This window comes from Pleurodeles waltl, chromosome 6, assembly GCF_031143425.1.
Source record: "Pleurodeles waltl isolate 20211129_DDA chromosome 6, aPleWal1.hap1.20221129, whole genome shotgun sequence".
NCBI classification, from domain to species: Eukaryota; Metazoa; Chordata; class Amphibia; order Caudata; family Salamandridae; genus Pleurodeles; species Pleurodeles waltl.
Genome location: NC_090445.1, coordinates 1,558,470,417 through 1,558,493,122, shown reverse-complemented (window position 1 = coordinate 1,558,493,122; position 22,706 = coordinate 1,558,470,417). Strand labels below are relative to the sequence as shown.

At 46.7% G+C, this 22,706-nt stretch overlaps 1 protein-coding gene across 1 annotated transcript in view; it reads right to left on the bottom strand.

The window, feature by feature from the left end:
- Positions 1 to 11,270: 11,270 nt before the first annotated feature.
- Positions 11,271 to 22,706, bottom strand: part of DISP3 (dispatched RND transporter family member 3) — a 145,722-nt gene continuing 134,286 nt past the window's right edge. Inside the window, exon 21 of the mRNA XM_069241240.1 lies at positions 11,271 to 12,477. Coding sequence (XP_069097341.1) covers positions 12,115 to 12,477 — 363 coding nt within the window. The 3' untranslated portion in view covers positions 11,271 to 12,114. The remainder of the gene's footprint in view (positions 12,478 to 22,706) is intronic.

The window sequence follows — 22,706 nt, the reverse complement described above, 5'->3', positions numbered from 1 at the left end:
TTGCATTTAAATGTCTGAGCACAGAATACTGTGGAAGTGTACCCCTTAAATCATCTCTGGCCTCTTAAATCCATTTACAGCCACTCCCTGTCCCATCAGCTCACTCTTGCAGCTTTCTAGTTTCTCCGCTTTTCCGTTTTTCTCTTCCTCCATCTTTCCCATATGTGTCTTCTGCTTGCAGTAAGTGCCGGCACTCAGAAATACGTTCTGGTGCCCCCGACCGTCAACCACAGGCTCAAATTAAGCACTGACTACCACACAGATTTAGAATTCAATTTTGCGTAGAATTGTAAAAAGTGAAATTCAGAACATTTTAGCCACCATTTTTCATTTTCACTGAATTGTACTAACAGCTTTTTTCCACAATACATCCTACCATTTTTAGGTCAGGCAGGCGCGACAGTGCAGCTCGCTGGTAGCAAAATACATATTGTGGACGTACCAAGAACATAGAGGTGCTTACAGCCCACCCATTGCTTTCATTTGCCTGTTTCTTACTTGACAGTTTGCCTTGTTGATCATGTGTCTGTCCCTTCCCAGGAGCATTGACAATTAACTTGTGTCCATCCACCACACACTTTTAGGGAACTTCTTTTGTGTCTTAAGCACTCCGAGAGAGTGCATATTTTCCAGCTCTCTATCTTGTGTGCTTCTCTTCCCCCGCCATTTTGCTCTCTTGCCCCCTACGTGATGCGCCCGACTTCCTATGCTCCTTCCCCTGTATTGCGTTGTCGCCTGTAAGCTTCCCCTCCATAGCTTCACATTGGTCTTTGTCTCGTCCATGCGCTTCTCCACTCCCTGTGTTGCGTTCTTACCCCTGTGCTTCCACCCCACATCTCAACATTGCTCTTTCTCAGCTATTTTCTGCCCCCTCCTACGCCTGCACCCTCCACGTTGCTTCCCCCTATCCATGTTCTCAGTGTTCGTTCTCCTCACCTTGGCCGTCTTGCCGACTCACACACTCATGTTTCTTCTGTACCTACCTTCATTAAATGCTCCCGGATTCCCTTCAATAAAAAAAAAAACATTTGTGTGCCATTGTTTTATTGCTATTTTCATAACGTACTGATCGAACTCAGATCGGTTAATACAAGGACAGAAAGTGCCTACGTCATGTTTGTAGGCACGTGCATGTGTGGTGCCTGCACCTACAAAATAGGGTTGACTCCTTTCCCAGAGAAAAAAGTAATCTATTCAGGGTTTAAGACACTGCAAAGGCCCAGACGTGATTCATAAGTAGGACTTTAAGTAAACTCATCTGTATTATTTTTTAACATGCCCTTTTTTTTATGTTTGTTTATTTTAATTATCAGTCAGGGGTGTTAGGTCAGCTGTAGAACAAAGTGTTTTCTTCTAACATTTGTTGTTTAAAGTATGCACGGAAAAGGTGTAAAAATCAATGGGCCTGATTTTAAGCTTGGCGGGCGCCGGGAGCCGCCCGCCAAGCGGGAACCGCCAGAAGACCGTTCCGCAGTCAAAAGACCGCGGCGGTCATTCTGGGTTTCCCACTGGGCTGGCGGGCGACCGCCAAAAGTCCGCCCGCCAGCCCAGTGGGAAACACCCTTCCCACGAGGAAGCCGGCTCCGAATGGAGCCGGCGGAGTGGGAAGGTGCGACGGGTGCAGTTGCACCCGTCGCGAATTTCAGTGTCTGCAAAGCAGACACTGAAATTCTTTGTGGGGCCCTCTTACGGGGGCCCCTGCAGTGCCCATGCCATTGGCATGGGCACTGCAGGGGCCTCCAGGGGCCCCACGACACCCCATACCGCCATCCTGTTCCTGGCGGGCGACCCGCCAGGAACAGGATGGCGGTATGGGGTGTCAGAATCCCCATGGCGGCGCAGCTTGGCGGATTCCCATGGGCAGCGGAAAGTCGGCGGTACACCGCCGGCTTTCCGCTTCTGGCCGCGGCAATGCCCGGCGGAGCACCGCCAGCCTGTTGGCGGTGCTACCGCCAACCACCGCCCTGGCGGTATTTACCGCCAGGGTCAGAATGACCCCCAATGTCTTTAGGTGAGTTGTCTAATTTTCCTACTGGCAGGGACATTAAAATACCGATCATGCAGGTATAAAACTGGCACGATGGCAACCCTGCTGCAAAATGATGTTGGTGTCGGCATCATAGATTTTTTTTTAAATAAATTTGCCACGCTGCACAATAATGGGGATGCTGTACAGCATCGCTAAAAATAAATGCCAAAGTCAATAGGTAGCAAAGGTGAGACATATTGGATTGCCAGTATTTGTTTACAAGACGCCCCAAACGCCCCCACCCCACACTTACACACGCACATGCACACACACCTGCCCCCCACTCCAACCAGTAAGCATACTGAGCCATCGGTAAAGAGTGTCAAAGACCTTTTATTTGAAACCATCTGCAAAACCGGAAACATCGCAAAAGAGCTTTGAAAGAAGAGACAAACTGGTTACAAAAGTAAGACAGTAGAATACAAATACAAGAGATTTGCTCAATAATTTATTGTGCTACGTCAAGGCCCACGTTCCAAGTCAAAAAAGCCAGCGGCATGATGTTGTCTTGACTGCAGAGTGACCAATTCGCATAGCACCCTGCAGCGCTGCCTTGGCAGGCCTCCTCTTAACACACACAACACGCACACGAACGGGGCCGCGTGAATTTATGAATGAATATGGTCTCTTCTGTAGCACTGCTTTACACATCCAAGCTTCTGAATTAAGAGGTTTTCAGTTTAGCTCTAGCTGTGCCTGTCTGAGGCTGTGTATGTCATACAGGATTACCAAGCAACGGAAGTCAAGTGAAAGTCAAGGAAGCCTAATAGGAATTACAGTATATAGGGGAGTACAATGCAAGGTTGCAGATAAGGCCAGATAACAACCTCCAGCCACCAACTATGCAATGTTCCACTCATACGTTTTTCTTTTACACATCACTGTTTTCTGCTCTGTTAGTTCAAGCGGATCAACCGGAGTGAGCCAAGACTACAACTCCCACAATTCATTGCTACTAAGCCAGAGCGTTGAGCTGTGCGTCCTTGGTGACATTAAGTCATCTAGTTACCTTAACACTGAAGGAAAATAATGCATGGATAAGGGACAGTAACATAAAAGTCTGCAGCGCCAAAACGAAGGCACCAAAACCCCCGATTTCCACAAGTTTCAGTGGGTTGGATTAATGAATGAAATTCTCCTGGCTGACATCTGAGTGATACTCGCAGGTTATGAGACCAAAACCTAGCAAGACCATCTCAGCCCTTCACCCTTCTTAAGTCACTAAATTAGATACTATTAAATTGAGTTAATTTAATATATTATTCACAGTGATTACTAAAAAGATGCTATTCACTATGTAAAAATGAGTATTCACGTATATGTAGTAGAGTAGAAACAATACACGTGATTCAGGACAAATCCCTTAATCTTCCAGTGTCTGAAATTGTGAATACGTGTAATGTAAAAAATGCCATACAAATTGGCAAAAGGATTTTATCCCTCTACTCTTCATTAAAGTACAGCAGTCTGTTGCTGCACAGTTAGGTTTGTGCTATATAAATATCAATACATACACATATGTACACTATATATCCTGACAAACTTCAACACCATAAAAAAGTGTAAAAACACTCTAATAGCCACATTGAAAATCTAACAGCCTTAGAACAAGTGGTGGCTCAGACAAAACCTCCAGTTCACCAGCCACAATTTTTTTCCACTTGACCTGTGTCTGGTATACGGGTTTTTGGACCACCACTGAACTGGTATGGAGTAAATTCCACATCTATCTTGGATGCTTTTCTTTGCATATAGTGTTTGTTGGTTTTTGTATTTAGAATATTCCCTGCCCTGGCAAACATCTCCATTTCCAGGAACTGCCGACATGGTGGCTCCTGGAAACGTATTGGTATTTTGACCGACGACTCTGTCAACATGACGGAGCCCTACATCAAACGTACAACTCTTATTTTATTTGCAAACTGGATTTTTATTTTGAAAATAAAAAAATAACAATGACCTCGCAATGGGAGCATTCTCCTGTGGTGTACGGGTCATTTAAAAGTGTTCACTGATGCTTTTCATGGCAGTGATAGGCAGGGACAACTGGTCACGTGTCCACCCAACCTAAACACAGCAAGCAGACAGTGGCTAAACCTCAGCCGGTCCTTCTTCTACTGAAGTTTTGTGTAGGCAATTGAGATCGAGTAGTGTCCGCCATTTATACAGTGAAAGCCCACCATACTCTAAATAAGGCAGATGTACCTTCAGGTTGGTGGAAAGGGTACTCTGTCACCATTGCTACAGAGTACCCTTTCTGCATAACATATAAATCAGGTCCCTGGTCTCTCAAAAGACCAAGTTTATGAGTACTTGTGCCATTTGTGACAATGTTTTTTTGAGAAACAGAATTGTAAGAACCAATCAAGATACAAACATTGTGATGGTTTACACATTGGCCGTAAAAGAGACAGACCTAACTTTTGTTTCTCTGCAGCTGCTGTGAGGATCTTTCAGAATGACTTTTGATTGGCTATGTGACTATGCTCCCGCCTTTCCAACCATACAGATGAGCAGAGAGAGGGAACCAATGGGAGTGTAACCATCAGTGAAGAAAGGCTGGGGGGAGTGGAGAGGTGCAAGGGGAGTGAGGAAGAATGGAAGGTAAAAGGGTAAAAGGTAGAGTGATACTGAGAAAAAGGAAGTGAGGCAGGGGTTGGAGTCGTACAGAAGGTGCATATCTATTATTAGCCGGTGCAGTGGTACTGGTGCCCAGTGATGTTAAAGGCCCATTGCACCTCGTTTAATGTTTTTTTTTCTTCTTTTTTTTTGTTCTAACTAACCACAGAGATAGGGAACAATTTACTTTATTTGTATTAGGGACCATGGCAACCATGCTATGCCACGCTGCAGACAAAGTGTTGTTGATTAAGTGAGAAGTAGGACGTGAGTGGTTAAGTGAGGGTGAGGTGTCATACAAAGTGACCGAGGATGAGTGGGAGAGAATCACTATGCATATGATAAACAGCAGATGAGAGGAAGAAGCACGGTAGAGCTGGTGAGACATAATTTTGAGTAGGTAATGGGCAAAAGCACTGCGCAGATGGTTAACAGGCTGGCATTGCTCCCTACCCCAAGACTTTCTATTTTCTAAGGCCCCATCATCTCTACACGTGAAGATGCCGCTTGTGAACCAATCTAGAGTACACTGCTGCCTAACATTGCTTGATAGCAATTCTCTTTATAACATAACCTCCTGATACAAATGCTTAAACCAGCCCCTGTAGACAGTGGCGTGTAAAAATCTATGGCCCATATTTATACTTTTTTTGCGCCGCATTTGCGTCATTTTTTGACGCACAAACGGCGCAAACTTGCAAAATACAATTGTATTTTCTAAATTTGCGCCGTTTTTGCATCAAAAAACGGCGCAAATGCGGCGCAAAAAAGTATACATTTTAGCCTAATTATCTTATTTAAGAGGATGTTGCCTCAAAGCTGCAGCCAGCCAGGGCAATGACTCTCCACTCACCCACTCTACCCTCACAAATTTTGGCTCCCGGTATCCCCATACCTCAGTCTAGGACACTCAATATGAATGGTATTGTGAAGAAATGGAAAATCGTAGTTCCACCGTTGAAAACCAAATTACTAGTCAACAAGGCAGAGCCTCACGGAGCACATATGAAGCCTCTCACTAGTTGCAGGGTCCTTGCACTGTTATCTGATGCGCTGTTTCTTGGTCGTAGCTTATCAGAGATGATTTTAAGGGATGGATTCGTGGTGCAAGTGGGGGCAACAACAGCCTTTCTCCAAAGATTACAGTGACTATCAGGGAGCAACTCTTTTTGCCAGATGCCATTACTAATTCCACGTGGCCATGGCAATCAACCCATTCTAACCATGGGGCCAAAGCTTGTGATGCCCTATTAGCCTCTTGCTTCTTCTGTTTTTTAACTGCTTTCCAAGCAGTTTAAGTTGTAAAAACAAAAAATAATAAAATAAAGTGAGTACAGAGGCTTAAATATTTTCTTAGGAGGCCTCTGCCAGCGCTGCTACATCCCATGGTTCCTCAACACCAAAACTGCCTAGTTTTGATTCCACCTCCTGGCTCTTTCTCCAAACATCCTACACTTTTTTTCTCTTTATCTCACTCTATCCGACTCTTTTTCATCCCGCTTTCTCCATTTTTTTTTGTTTCACTGTCTTTTTGGTCCTCTTGCCTTTTCACCTTTTTCCTCTTTTGCTGAGGCTCCGACGATGAAATATAAGTCCTGGTGCCTAACACCTGCAACTACCAGTAAGCACCAAGTATGTTTCTGGGGGGATCCACCCTCAAGGCAGGCAGAGTGGCTTCAAGAAGGTTAACACCAATTGCTGTTGACGCTGAGTAACATATTCCTTGATGCAGGTGGTAGCTTTTTTTCACTCTTGCCTTCGCTTCCTCGCCCCTTATTCCCGTAGCTTTACAGTCTTGTTTATTTTAATGGACTCTTGAACGCATTGAATGAAAGCAGAGTGCGGGTCCGTTGGGATGATTTTTCTCTGTGTTTCAGGCTGGCAATTTTACTGTTCTTTAGGAATATAATTACAGCAGTGTGGCAGAGTGCACACCCCACTCCCTTTGGTCGAGAACCGTGTTTTCCCTCAGAAATAAGGGCAACCTACTTGGTAGTCCCTGTCTGCCTTCAATATTGAACATCCATCGCATTTCGGGCAGCTTCCATACACAATTTGAACATTATATGCATTTCAGAGAGTGTGAATATTGGGAAGACATTTTCATTATCACCTGCTTTCCTTTATCCGGTGACGACGATATTTACGACCACCATAAGACGACCTAACATCCACCAGCGATGAGTGGGATACAGTCAACCATGCATAAAACTCAAATCCCAGCAAGGCTAAACACCTCACTACTGTGTGACCTACTCCAACAACTGACTACGCAGTCCTGCAATCTTTACAAATTACACTGATGTGCAAGTTTATGATCATACAACTTACTTGCGCCCTCTGAGACCATGGCAAGGTAGCCAAAGCAGTGACATCGCTAGTCACTACTGTGTGCCCCACAAAACATAACCAGGTGGATTGCTCCAAATTCAGCCACAAGCCAGCACTATATGGTGTTTGACAGATTCTGTGGCATTCGCCTGACACTTCAAGATCACAAACTTGTTATGACATTCTTGCGTTCCCTCTGGCCAGTTCCTCCTCTTGGTCGGTTTTATGTACCTTTAGAATTGACAGTGACATGGGGACCTGTAGGGGTATCGGCCACAGCCAAGGTATGTAACCAAACCCATGGACAGAAGAAATGGGCCTGGAGGTCCTGATGTTCTTAATAACCCATTTGCCTGACTTCACATCTTTCAATCACAGTGTGACAAACCATGCCCCTAGAAGAACAGCAAATGGTAATGCAACTAACTACAAGCAAAATAACACGTAGCACAATCAGTAACCTGAAAACAATACTATGGGGGTTATTCCAACTTTGGAGGAAGTGGTAATCCGTCCCAAAAGTGACGGTAAAGTGACGGATATACCACCAGCCGTATTACGAGTCCATTATATCCTATGGAACTCGTAATACGGCTGGTGGTAAATCCGTCACATTTGGGACGGATTACCACCTCCTCCAAAGTTGTAATAACCCCCTATATGTGTAACTAAGACATCGAGCACAACCCAGGTGGAGAGCTGGTACCAGAGTCTACATTCCTTCATGGCACAATTGTTGCAGTCCTTCCTAGTGAGGTGCTGGCACAAAGCACAATGTATCCCAGAACCAGTTTTGTCCTCATAAGCCACATCCTGAGTTCAGAGCTGGCAGCAGAGACCGCATAACTCAGAGGCCAAGTGCAGTGTATGTATTGGCTGGCACCAAAGGCGATGTTGGACCAGGACCCGTGCTGGCAGCAGAGGTCTAGTCCTTGCAAAGCCAGAGCTCGCATCACAGTCCTACCCATACCAAGTGTTCTGAGTTACCAAGTGGCTGCATCCCTCTCTGGTAGAGTTGGCACAGAGAAACTGTGTCTTTGCAAGTTGCACACTCTTTACAGGTGCAGACCTGGAAGCCAAGGATGTATCACTTCCAGATGCTGGCCTGCCACAAACGACTGTGTCTCTGCCAGTTGTGGCAGTCACAGCTAATGTGTGACCCACCAGTTTGCACAGTTAATATGAAAGACCGCATTGTTCATAAGTGCACAGCTGGTGCTGGAGGGTGAATTCCTTGCAGGAGGTAAACTTAATTGCAGACCAATTCTGTACTTGGAGCAGAAATATCATCAGGAACTGTGTCTCTCTCATGCAGTACTGGCACCAAAGTCAAAGCCCTTCACAGGTGCAGAGGTGGCACCAGACCCTAAGCCCCCATCTCAGAGCACAGCTGGTACCCGCATGAGCTGTGGGAGACAGGACAGTTACTGGAAATTAATCTGTCTGTCCAAGAAATAATGGTTTAAATGGTTACTGGAGAAGGTTGGTGATGGGCAGAGCATGGCAGTGAGATGGAGCTGGTCAAGGGTAGAAAGTCAAGGAGCACATAACTAGGCAGCTAAGGCAAGCAGAATGTTTCCAGGTAGGTATAATGAGTAGGACAGGACGATGTGACTAACCTAGCAGGAGAGGAAGTGCCTGTAAAGAAAGGTAAAGGTTTCTCCCTATTGCCAACCATTCTATGAACAGCCACTGGTATCCACCGACTTTGTTGTTCCAACATATTCAATAAACTTGTGCGGCAAAATGAACCAAAACCGCTCCAGTGGCGTGTCCTAGTTTTGTGTATGACTCTCCTGCATGTTCTGTCCTTCCTAACTGCACTGCCTTCCCTACACAGGCTGCTGCTGCAGACACATGCCGGCCTGCCGCTCCCTTCTGCAGAACAGATGGGCTGCTTACCAGTGCCTGGGGTTCAACGCCTCAGTTAGATGAATGTGACGGAGTCAGTGATGCTGAAAATGTATTTGTTAATTGCATCAATTTGAAATGATATTTGGCTTTACAAAACCCATCTGTTAGGAGCAGAGGTAATTTGAGGCAGCCTCTCCGTGTGCTAGATACTGTCCTCTGAGTCACTACTGTTTGCTCGTCCTCTAAAAGCGGCCTCCACGTGTGATGCAAAGGCACACTCCTTCATGCATCTTCCTACACTAAAAACGCCCTAACCTGGTACTGGTGCTGGGTACTCTCACTGAAGCACATTACCAAACTCTTAAGGGATTCCTCAAGTACAGGTCAATCTTAGGATGTGAACACTGCACCCTGTTCGTGCCCAGTAAACAATGAGTTAGCCCTCATGTTTCTGTCTTCCCAGAAACCTGAGCCCGTGTAGTAATGAGAACCCCTACCCTTAGTCACCTCTTCATTTGTGGACCTGCGGGTAAATGTGTCAATTACGGAGAATGTCTACCTGAGAGGTCTGATTCCGGCCACTCTGAAGCAAGGAGGTAGTCTCCTGTCTCTCATGGGACTCTCTATGGCCTGCCTTAGATACCAGCATTCCCTATTTAAGTAGAATGGTCTCGATATTTTTAGGCAAAGTGCCTTTATGTTTTAGCTTTCTCCTGCTTAGAAAGGGTTCCATTTAATTGCAAATCAACGGGGGAATTAAATTCCTCCTATTGTTTTCTAAATTTCCCTCCATTACCATATTTTAGTTGTGTATAACAAGTGCACCTCTCCAATAGGTCACTGTGATTGCCTACTCTCTGTCATGCTCTATTCCTGCCTAATGACCTCCTTCCCTCCACCGAATTCCACCTCTGTCATACTCAAGTCAGTCCCCCATTACCTCCCTGCCCTCTCCTTCTTGTCCAGATGGTCAGGCAGCTAAGTTGTTTACCTTCATCTCACTTTGTGTCTACCGGGTGATATACTAGCATTTTGAGAAAGGCGTTCCATCCACCCTCACTGGTTCCTCATCCCTTCTTTCTTGACGCTTTCTACTTAATATCCATAACCTCATATTACCTCTCAAACGGCTGCCCAGCAAATATGTGCAGCACACCAACAGGATTGTTGGACAGGCTCAAATACCCTGACCAGGACCCTTCGTCCCTGGGACTTTGAGGTAAGACTTAACCTAGACAAGCAGTTCACAAATCGTGTGCTTCTGTATTGTCTATAAAGGGTGTATGGCCTGCTTGGCAGAGGGTGGTGTATGGTCAAAAACTGTGTGATTACAAACCTAGGAGCACTGCTGCATGCAAAAACTCACAGATTATCTTACAAAGGAAATAACAGAGGAAGTATTCACAAGCAAGGGGCAGAAGGGAACAGGCAAAAAAAGAATGTGGACAGAGATGCCTGAAGGAAGGGGGAACCCTCCAAGTGAAAAGTCACACAGAGAGACACGAAGGAAAGAGAGATGAGAGGTCTCAAACAAATTTAAAAAACTGAATTGACTCAAGGCAAAACAAGAAGCCGGAGAGGGATGGAGAGGGTCAGGAGACAGGCGGGGACTCTAAACAGAAGAACCTAAGCACAGGAGTGATATAGAGAACACAAGGGAGGAGCCAGAGTGGAAGTCTCATAGGAAGGGACATCAGGGGAACTTGACGTACAGGAATCAAATGGGGAATACAGGGAATAGCCAGAGACGGGTTCACAGGGGAAGAACCTTCAAGGGATCTTGAAGTGAGGAGCCCGAGAGGGAGTGACCAGGGAAGGAAGGAGCCTAGGAGGTATCTAGAAGGACAGGGGACTGACAGGAATTTGAGGGAGGAGGCAGAGAGGGCCTTTCAAGTGAAAGGAGGAGCAATCTACAAGGACAAGAGTCGGCAGGGAAAACGAGGAAGGAGCCCGAGATAAGGATTTGAATCAAAAGTAGGAGAACAGAAAGAATACCAAAGACAGACACCACACAAGGTCCCTGGAATGAGACTGCAATAAGAAAAAGAAAGCCCACTAAGCAATGCCAATATATGGAAAAAGTCCAATCAGAGACTTACAAAGGAGATGGTCAAAGGTATTGTCTCACCATAGAAGGAAAAAAACAACCAGAGACTCTCAAAGGAAGGAGTCACAGAGACATTCTCAAAGGAAGGGAAGAAAATAAAAAGAGGCTCAAGATAGAATTACAGATAAAGTAGTTAGAATTAGATTATCAAAGAAAAGATCAAACAAATTAGAAACCCTGGGGAGGAATTAAGAGCTAATTGGGGAATAGCAAAATAAAGACGAACCAACCAGAGAATTTGAAGGTAAGGAAACAGTCAACCATGTGCTCCCAAAGCAGCAACACAGGGACTTCTAAGCAAACAAGTTGGGCAAGCACCAGTCCAGGGAAAGGACTCAGAGAAGGTTTACTTTGATTAAAACAAATTTCATTCAAACTTTATGGCTAATTAAGCCACAGACATGGAGCCAATTATGCTGTGTTGATACAACCTTTATTCGCAAGTGTTCTAGAAGGGTTCACCTAGGTCTGCACTTGTATTTTTGGGAATTTGGGTGTTGCTTGTGGGTATCGTTTATACAATTTCAACCAGGCAAATCACATAGACAGTGCATGGGGATAAGACACAAAGCCCCTCGTTTACTGGGAGACAATCCCATTGCAAGGATTTGCTTGAGCCATTCTTTTGGCCTGGCATGTATGGTGGCACTTTCTTTCGAAGCCTATGAGATATATGTTAAGAAAAAGGAACATATGCTGGTCAAGTGACAGTCACGAGGAGGAAAATACCACCATATTGCATGAGGACCCTAGAGCCATATTCCACCGTATACCTCCTAATTCCCCCTCACTCCCTCAGTCCAGAAGACCTCAGTGCCCTGTTGTTTAAAATAATAAGGAAAGAGCATCATCTTTCTCAGATCTCTTATCGCTGTCAATGTGATCTGGGAGCACAGCAAAGTTTGATCTAGCCAAGGGATCAGGCCATCATTTCTAGGGTTCACCTTTTCCCTTCAAGCTGTAAAGTGTAGAAAAATGACCACAGCTGACATTGTGTTGGGCTCGCCTGGTGCTTCCCAGCAGCACCATTTAAATTCCCTAACACAGGCAAATATCTTCCACAGTAAAAGGAAACATAGTGCATCAGAAGTGGAAAAACTATCCCAAAGCCACCAGCTTCTAAAAAAGAGCTGTATAAAAGCTGTTCATAGAAAAGATTGGCCTGTTAGGAATGTTAGGAGGATGTGATGCTGGGCAGGGGGATTTGTATCCCACTTTTCAAGAGTACCAAATACACACAGACACCCAGGGTGGTGGTTAACAGGACACCTATTGTTGCTTTGAGGAAGGAGCTCCTGGTGCGGGTGAAACTGCTGGGCCCTAAGATGCTGAGGAAGGCCGTGCTCATGGTTAGGGTGTACACGATGGAGACGCCAGTGTTCAGGGCCACGATCTTTCCAAACTTGGCAAAAGGTGCAATGATGCAGAAAAAGAGCGGTATGGTGGCGATGATTGTGGTGACTGCACTGGACATGATGGCAACACCAACGTGTCGAACGGCCTCCACAGCTCGCCACTGCCGACTGGCCTGCGGATCCTGCAAACAAGAGAGAAATCAGCTTTCAGAAGCAAAGAATTAACCGCAGGGTGCAAGAGAAGTGAAGATGCTACAACAAGCTAGCCCCCCACCAAGAGTATGTAAATTAGTCATTCACGACACCAACTAGTGCACGGATCCCAGATTATGCCACTATCATATAATGAAAGAGGAGCACAAATGCCACTCTGAAAATGCACATTAATTCATGACTTGGTTACAATATGAGTGTTTTCAGAGAAAAAAAAAAGTTTGTTTTCTGGTTTGTGGCTGGTCCCATTAAAGCAGCTCCTTCTACAAATGGTATCGTCAGATACAAATAAACAACGAAAGTAACTCATGAAAGTGTGAAGCTGTCCTGATACGTGTATGATTATTGCTGACCTATGGATGAACGGATATGTGTCTGGGCTATCAGACGAGTATCTTGACTGCTCTCGAGATATTCTCATTCTTGGGATAGATCTCCTGAAGAGATGCTTCCACTGGGGAAAAGGTCAGTGAAAAACACTGCCCCTTCTGCGACTGAGGCCCATGTTTACAAGTAGTCTAACAAAGAACGTCTAACTCAGAAATTCAGTCTAAGAGGAGTCGGGAAATATGGAGAGAATTTGCAAATGTCACCTACTCCCATCCTTTTTAGGATATGTGGTGAGTGTCACCTCGTTATGAAACTTAGGGGTTTAGTTGTGACAGTCTCCAAGCCGCTCCCGTTAGTGTGTCTGGAATGCATGCAGTCACCTTCAATAAATGTTTGGGAACTTTCTTTTTTCATTCTAGTCTCTTAAAACTCAGCAAAGTGGCAGGATTAGTTTCTTTTTGTATTCACATTGTTAAACCGTTGTATACTTTGCTTCTGTTCTGTGTTTTGAAATTAAGTATTTCGTCTTTTAAAAACACGGTCTGCGGTACTTTCTGCACTGAAATAGCTTTACTACTAGAGCTATCAAATATCTGTAATGATCCCTATAAAGAGGGAATGCCACAGACATAAAGGGGCGTCTGACTCAGTGTCTCTTTGATAGATTAACTGGCCAAAAAGGATGCGTGACTATAATTTGTTAAGGTCGCTTTATTAAACAAGCATTGGTAAAGCCAATAGGTCTGTTTTTAATATGACAATGCATGCAAACACAAACATGCAGAATTGATGTTTCAATGCAACAGCGTGTTAAAACTAGGCTTGTTGGCTTAGCAAATGCTTGATAGTGCTAGTGTTAATGTTTGTAGTGTGGTACTAGTGATGGAGTTCACACTGGACGTATTGCTGACGTTCGTAGAAAGATTGCTATTGTAGTAGTGGTGGTACTGGTATTATGTTGGTATTGGTAGTGGTACCGTATTGGTGGTGTGTTGGCTGTGGTAGTAGTCGTACTGGTTATAGTGGTACTGGTGGGGGCATTAGTCCATGGACCTCATTTAGGGGACCTCTTGGCCTTAGAGGAAGTAGAGGTGCTGCACAGTATTACATACAGAAGGTAAACAGGGCTTGTAACCCTATTCAGCTTTAGTGGGCGGTGAGCAAACAGTTTTTGGCACTCCTCGCTCTGCTTGGAGCACAGAGTTCAGTCAAAAACTCCACTAGCCCGGCAGCAAATCAGAGCTCACCGGCGTGCGCACTGCGCTTGTGCTGTTGGGCCCATAAATGGCATATACTTTACACTAGGCCCAAAATGAAGACAACATTTGCCCTACAATAGGGAAAGAGACCCGTAAGCTTTGCTTTCTGCTGGTCAGAGTGGAGCTGCTGTAAGCTGCTCCTGAGGGGCTGCACCAGTGCTAGGTCCAGATCCAGGCCTCCCACCTTTCACTGTCCTCAGCAGCCAGAGAGCAGTGGGCAGAGAGCCAGGCCACTGGAAATCGGGACCCTGGACCCAGACAGCATTCAGGTCAGACCCTTGTTTTGCTTTCGATTTTATGTGCACACGGAGGATGGTACTGGGCATGGACAGTATTTGCATATGGGGGTGGGGTCTGTATTTAGAAAAAAAATAATTTGTAGTCAGAACTCCACTTGGAAAAAACTCTGCAGCAGTGGCGTAACAAAGGCCCCCACAGCCTTCGCAGTGCAAGGGGCCACAAAGCTCCAGGGGCCCCTCAGCACAGTACACTGTACACAGGTGGCAGGCCCCTGATTGGGGCCATGGGGAGGAAACCCCCTCAAGGTACTTTGCAGGGGGGCCCCCTCAAGTTCCGTTATGCCACTGCTCCCCAGAGTCCCTGGGAAAGGAAATCTTGTTATGGGGTCTGGTGCTGAGGCCTGCAGGGAAAGCTGGAGACTGGGTGAGCATCAGCTGCTGAGTGATAGTCCAGCAGCCCCCACCAGATAGAGATGTGTGTGGCGTCAATGCTACACCCAGGCCTGTAGCCTCAGCAACCTTTGCAACCACCTCCTTCCAAAATAGCTGCACCCTCCCACTACAGGACCATGCTAGGTTTAGGAAGGAGGCGTTTTCCTCACCACATCGAGAACACCCAGCTCTCCTAGTGGGATCAATCTTGTTAAGAGGAGAAGACGTATTATAGGTACGGTGCATAAAATAAAAGTGTAGGAGCTTAAATGTATTAATGCACAAAACAGTGCGCACCAGCGACAAGGCACTGGCCTAATCTGCGTCCTCCAATGGTTCCCCCAACTCCTGCTCCCATGCCCGGTGCGCCGCATAGATTGTACCAGGCATATCTTCCTGGAGGACCCTATAAAATAGGGTGATAAAGTGTCTCCCCCCTCCCAATTTATCAGCCCATTCAACACCTTAGAGTATGGTGGGGTACCCGGAAAATCTCATCAGACCTCCCTTGCAACACTTTCTACCTTAGCATATGGCAGAAATTTGCCCGGGCCCAAGACAAACTTGGTCTGTGCCTCCTGAAAGGATATGAACACCTTGTTTGAGAATAAATCCCCCGCAACAAGACATCCTCCCACTCTCCAGCTATCCATAGACATGCAATTATCAATATCATGGAAGAGAGCAAGGTCCCACGCCTTTAGCTCCCTGTCAAACGGGGCACGACGAAGCACCTTCTTAACGACCTGTTCCCAGATCCGTGCAGTGTTTTGAACCAGGTAAGGGACAGCTGTCTCCAAACGGCTGCCTCTCATCAGGATGTGCGCTAACGTATCTGTGCCCAGCATGCCCTCAAAGAGTCGCTTTTCCTAGCCATCCAACTCAACCAGTCACTTCGTAGCATGCTGCAAGTGTGCAGCACAGCAATATAGCCGAATATTAGGGATAGCTAACCCACCATCCTCCAGATCCCTCTGCAGTGTGGATAGAGACACTTGCTGCAAAGTCCAACCCAGACCAGCGAAACTAGCAAGCTATCCAACTGAGTGAATAACCGAGGGGTCAACGGAAACATCTAATTTTGTACCATGTATAGATAGCATGGAAGAAACACCATCCTACCAATATCTGCTCTGACCATCACAGAGAGTGGCAGCTTGTTCCAAAACAAAACTAAGTGCTCCAGGTGCAACACAACTCTTTCCACATTATGTATCTCATGTGCTGCTACGGTATGGGTAACACAGATGCCCAAATACCTGAAACTCTCTAACTCCCAAAGGAGGCCCACAACTGGCGAATCGTCCAGCAGTCTACCATGAAGCGCACCAAGCGGGAACATGAGCGACTTTTGCTGATTCACACATAAGCCCGTGAAGGCCCCAAACTCTCTTAACAGCCGCAACAACAGAGGAACTGAGTCGCTCGGTGATGAAGGTACACCAGCACATCCTTCGCGTATAAAGAGATGATGTGAGTGGCAAGTCCCACCTGAATTCCCCACGTAACAACACTGCGAACGGCTCTACTACTAGGGCAAAGAGGAACAGCAAAAGGGGAGATCCCCTGTCTGGTTCTCCTGCCAACCACCCAAGAATCCGAGAACTCCCCCACACCCGTACTCATTCTATGGGTTCAGTATAAAGTAGGCGAACCCAAACACAGAATTTGGGGCCAAACCCCATTCCACACAGTACAGCCACAAGGTATCGCCATTCCACAGTATCAAAGGCCTTTTCTAGGTCCAATGACACCAATGCCAGTTCTTGCGCCACATCCATGGTTTTAAGCAGAACATGTGCCAAACAGCGTAAATTAAAGGTCGTGCTTCGAGCAGGTATAAATCTGCATTGATCTTTGTGAACGAACCCCTGAACAACTCCTCGCAGCCTAGTTGCTAATATCTTCCAAAGGATTTTGACATCACATTTAACGTTGTGAGTGGTCGGTAAGAAGAGGTGTCGCCCGAATCACCCCCAGGCTTGAGCATGAGACACACAATACCTTGCCGCATCGACTCTGGTAAAATACCCCACACATGTGCTTCCTCAAACACTGCCAGTAATTTCTTACACAGAAGGGAGGAGTATGTCTGATAGAGACCAACAGGGAACCCACCCTCCAGGGGTCTTGGATTTAGGCAATGCTGCAACTGCCGCACCCACCTTCTCCATAGTAATCTCACTATCCAATTCTCTCCTGCTCTCGGCATCCAACTGTGGAAGCTGCAATCGCTGCAAAAAACACTGTATAAACTCATCTGACACCAAGGGGACAGCCCACAACAATGTATGCAGGTGCTCCGCCAGCACACTTAAAATGTTCCTACGGTTGGTAACCAGCACACCTACAATGTTTCTGATATGCATAATAGGGGGTGATTCCACCTAGCGGCTGTCGAAATGATCTAAGTTTTAGCTTATCCAGTGTCTCCCAACTCCTACTTACTTCCCTGCACAAGCAAAGATGCTCTCTTTGTGCTTCCCTCGTAAGGTGTTCACGACTCTGTACATCTGCTAGCTGTCCCTACCATTTTTTGAGATCATGTTCCAATTGTCTACGAACACCACAAGTGGTGCGTATACACAAACCTCTCACAACTGCTTTCGTTGCCTCCCACTCATTTTCCCTGGTTGTCATGGTACCCCAATTTATATGCATATAATTTGTTATTGTGGCTGCCATTGTCTCACAACACGTAATATCTGTCAGGAAGTAAGGAGGCATGCGCCATCTACGTGTCTCTTCGCCAACTGATCCCCATCCCAGCTGCAGCAAAACCGGGGTCTGGTCAGATAAAAACCTCCCCAAGTGTGTTACATCCAAGACTTGCACGCAGTCCAGGCCAGCCAGTAGAGATCGGTCCAAGCAGCTATACGTGTTGTGTGTCTTAAGTGACATGTGCATTCCTTACTCTCCGGGTGCAATCCCCTTGATCCACCCCATATCCCTAGATTATGTATGACCGCATTTAGGGATCTCGTCATCAAAGGCTTGGTATCCTGCTTTGAAGGATAATGATCTTTCTCTCCATTCAATATACAATTTTAGTCTCCAGTCCATACAGTGGGAGCACCCACACCAGCCTCCAGCACCCCAGATACATTGTCATAAAAGGAGTAATCATCAGTCTTGGGTGCATAGCAAGGGGCGCGCAATCCAAAGTACCCTGCAGGAATATATATCGCCCCTCAACATCAGCCTCACTATAGGTATGCTTAAAGGGAACACCTGGGGCCACTCATATCACCGCTCCCCTGGCAAAAGAGGATAATGATGCAGAAAACAACTGACCCCACCAATTCTTAGCAAGCTTCTGAGACACCTCCTCCATAATATGTGTTTCCTGTAAACATTTGTAGGAGGCTGGCCTAGCTTGTAGTGGGTACCAAGGGGTACTTACACTCTGTACCAGGTCCAGTTATCCCTTATTAGTGTAGAAGAGGTGTCTAGCAGTTTAGGCTGATAGAAAAGGTAGCTTAGCAGAGCAGCTTAGGCTGAACTAGGAGACATGCAAAGCTCCTACTATACCACTGGTGTCATATGCACAATATCATAAGAAAACACAATACACAGATATACTAAAATAAAGGTACTTTATTTTTATGACAATATGCCAAAAGTATCTCAGTGAGTACCCTCAGTATGAGGATAGCAAATATACACAAGATATATGTACACAATACCAAAAATATGCAGTAATAGCAATAGAAAGTAATGCAAGCAATGTACAGTCACAATAGATTGCAATGAGAACACATAGGTATAGGGGCAACATAAACCACATACTCCAAAAGTGGAATGCGAATAATGTATGGACCCCAACCCTATGTGAGCTTGTAGAGGGTCGCTGGGACTGTAAGAAACCAGTGAGGGTTAATAAAATAGCCCACCTCACGACCCTGAAAAGTAGGTGTAAAGTGCACCTAAGTTCCCCAGAGAGCACAGAAGTTGTGATAGGGGAATTCTGCAAGGAAGACCAACACCAGCAATGCAACAACCATGGATTTCCAGACGAGAGTACCTGTGGAACAAGGGGACCAAGTCCAAGAGTCACACTGAAGTCGTGAGTGGGCAGATGCCCAGGAAATGCCAGCTGAGGGTGCAAAGAAGCTGCCACCGGATGGTGGAAGCTGTGGATTCTGCAAGAACGAAGAGGACTAGGAACTTCCCCTTTGGAGGATGGATGTCCCACATCGTGAAGAAGCTTGCAGAGGTGTTCCCACGCAGAAAGACCGCAAACAAGCCTTGCTAGCTGCAAGGGTCGCGGTTAGGGTTTTTGGATGCTGCTGTGGCCCAGGAGGGACCAGGATGTCGCCAATTGCGTGAGGACACAGAGGGGGCGCCCAGCAAGACAAGGAGCCCACTCAGAAGCAGGCAGCAACCGCAGAAGTGCCAGAACAGGCACTACGAAGAAGAGTGAACCGGAGCTCACCCGAAGTCACAAAAGAAGGTCCCACGACGCCGGAGGACAACTCAGGAGGTCGTGCACTGCAGGTTAGAGTGTCGGGGACCCAGGCTTGGCTGTGCACAAAGGAAATCCTGGAAGAGTGCACAGGAGCCGGAGCAGCTGCAAATCACGCGGTACCCAGCAATACAGTCTAGCGTGGGGAGGCAAGGACTTACCTCCACCAAACTTGGACTGAAGAGTCACTGGACTGTGGGAGTCACTTGGACAGAGTTGCTGAGTTCCAGGGACCACGCTCGTCGTGCTGAGAGGGGACCCAGAGGACCGGTGATGCAGTCTTTTGTTGCCTGCGGTTGCAGGGGGAAGATTCCGTCGACCCACGGGAGATTTCTTCGGAGCTTCTAGTACAGAGAGGAGGCAGACTACCACCACAGCATGCACCACCAGGAAAACAGTCGAGAAGGCCGCAGGATCAGCGATACAAGGTTGCAGTAGTCGTCTTTGCTACTTGGTTGCGGTTTTGCAGGCGTCCAGAGCAGTCAGCAGTCAATTCCGTGGCAGAAGGTGAAGAGAGAGATGCAGAGGAACTCTGATGAGCTCTTGCATTCGTTATCTAAAGAATTCCCCAAAGCAGAGACCCTAAATAGCCAGAAAAGGAGGTTTGGCTACTTAGGAAGGAGGATAGGCTAGCAACACAGGTAAGAGCCTATCAGAAGGAGTCCCTGACGTCACCTGCTGGCCCTGGCCACTCAGAGCAGTCCAGTGTGCCAGCAGCACCTCTATTTCCAAGATGGCAGAGGTCTGGAGCACACTGGAGGAGCTCTGGGCACCTCCCCTGGGAGGTGCAGGTCAGGGGAGTAGTCACTCCCCTTTCCTTTGTCCAGTTTAGCGCCAGAGCAGGGCTGGGGGACCCCTGAACCGGTGTAGACTGGCTTATGCAGAGATGGGCACCATCTGTGCCCATCAAAGCATTTCCAGAGGCTGGGGGAGGCTACTCCTCCCCAGCCCTGACACCTTTTTCCAAAGGGAGAGGGTGTAACACCCTCTCTCTGAGGAAGTCCTTTGTTCTGCCTTCCTGGGCCAAGCCTGGCTGGACCCCAGGAGGGCAGAAACCTGTCTGAGGGGCTGGCAGCAGCAGCAGCTGCAGTGAAACCCCGGGAAAGGTTGTTTGGCAGTACCAGGGTCTGAGCTAGAGACCCTGGGGATCATGGAATTGTCTCCCTAATGCCAGGATGGCATTGGGGTGACAATTCCATGATCGTAGACATGTTACATGGCCATGTTCGGAGTTACCATTGTGAAGCTATACATAGGTAGTGACCTATGTATAGTGCACGCGTGTAATGGTGTCCTCGCACTCACAAAGTCTGGGGAATTTGCCCTGAACAATGTGGGGGCACCTTGGCTTGTGCCAGGGTGCCCACACACTAAGTAACTTAGCACCCAACCTTTACCAGGTAAAGGTTAGACATATAGGTGACTTATAAGTTACTTAAGTGCAGTGGTAAATGGCTGTGAAATAACGTGGATGTTATTTCACTCAGGCTGCAATGGCAGGCCTGTGTAGGAATTGTCAGAGGTCCCTATGGGTGGCAAAAGAAATGCTGCAGCCCATAGGGATCTTCTGGAACCCAATACTCTGGGTACCTCAGTACCATATACTAGGGAATTATAAGGGTGTTCCAGTATGCCAATATGAATTGGTAAAATTGGTCACTAGCCTGTTAGTGACAATTTGTAAAGAGAGAGCATAACCACTGAGGTTCTGGTTAGCAGAGCCTCAGTGAGACAGTTAGGCATCACACAGGGAACACATACATATAGGTCACAAACTTATGAGCACTGGGGTCCTGGCTAGCAGGGTCCCAGTGACACATAACAAACGTACTGAAAACATAGGGTTTTCACTATGAGCACTGGGCCCTGGCTAGCAGGATCCCAGTGAGACAGTGAAAACACCCTGACATATACTCACAAACAGGCCAAAAGTGGGGGTAACAAGGCTAGAAAGAGGCTACTTTATCACACAACCCCCCCCCCCCAAACGAAGGACAATAAGGCTAACCTTGGCCAGTTGAGACTTTATTGTCTAAGTGGTGATAAGTAGAGAGTAGCTCTGCAATAGACTGGTTACTCCCTTTATCATCCACTATATGGTTACTTCCCTGTGGGGATGTAAACCACCCTGTTTGAAGTGTTTTAGCTAAGCAACAATGTGAAGATATATTTTCAGAGTTTCTATCAGTAAGTTTTAGTTTAGAACAGTGGGAATTGTCCACTGGACCTATTTCTAGTGATGAGAATGCCAGAGAGGGATGCTGTCTCAGTAAAGCCATAGCTGTGCAAAAACTTTGTCCATATGGCTGGAAGAGAGAACAGGGATGCTGTTTCTCTTGATTTGGAGCAGGGCAGGGATGCTGTCCTATGAGATCCACACTAGGGCAGGGCTGCTGTCCTAAGTGTTGTGAGGCAGTGCAGGTTTTCTGCACTAAAGTTTCTCTGGGAGGGTTGGAGGGATGCTCCATGTTAACTACAATGGTGGGTTTATCACCAATATTAGTTATCCCACAGAGAGGTACTTCCACCTCAGGGAGTACAGCCATGCCAGCTGTTGATTCCCTTGGTACAGGTGCCACCCCAGGAGAGGTTTGTCCCACCACAGGAATGGTATCCTGTATGGCAGGGTGGTTAGGGGATACTGTGATGCCCTTTTTACCTGTTGTTGGAGAGGGGTCCTGAGTTTTCAGGCCTTCTCTCCTTTGCTTTTTCATTTCAGTAGAAATGAGAGGGAACAATTCCTCAGGGATACCCAGCATGGCTGCATGGGTATAAAACTCTACATCAGCCCAACCTGAGGCCTCTAGGTCATTACCAAAGAGACAATCTACAGGTAAGCTAGGTGACACTACCACCTGCTTAGGGCCAGTAACTCCACCCCAACTAAACTGAATTATAGCTAAGGGAAGAAACTTAGTGGAGTTATGGACATCAATAATCTTATACTGTTGTCCAATGATGTGTTGTTCAGGAGGCACTAGGTTTTCAGTCACCAAAGTGATACTGGCACCTGTGTCCCTGTAGGCCAAGGCCTCAACACCATTTATTGAAACTGTCTGCCTGTACTTATCCATTGTAAGAGGACAAGCAGCCAGTGTGGCAAGGCCAATGCCACTAGGTGTGACAGAAACTGTCTTGGGACTGACTAGCCCAGTTTCTATGATGGACCCATAAGTGAACCCAACTACACTTCTAGTTTGACTGTTGCCAGCAGTCCCACCACTAGTACCACTACTGCTAGGGGCACTAGAGCGTGATGTATTAGTGGTGGTAGGCTCAGGGGGTTTACCTGGACAGGACTTATCCCCTGGCCTGTGACCTTTATTTTTACACACAAAGCACCAAGGCTTTTTAATGTGTGCAGGTTGTGAAGAAGAGGAAGAATTTGTCTTATCCCCACCCCCTGAAGAGTGTTTAGGATTTGAAGAAGGATCTTTGGTTTTACCCTTATCCCCATGCTTATCCTGAGATTT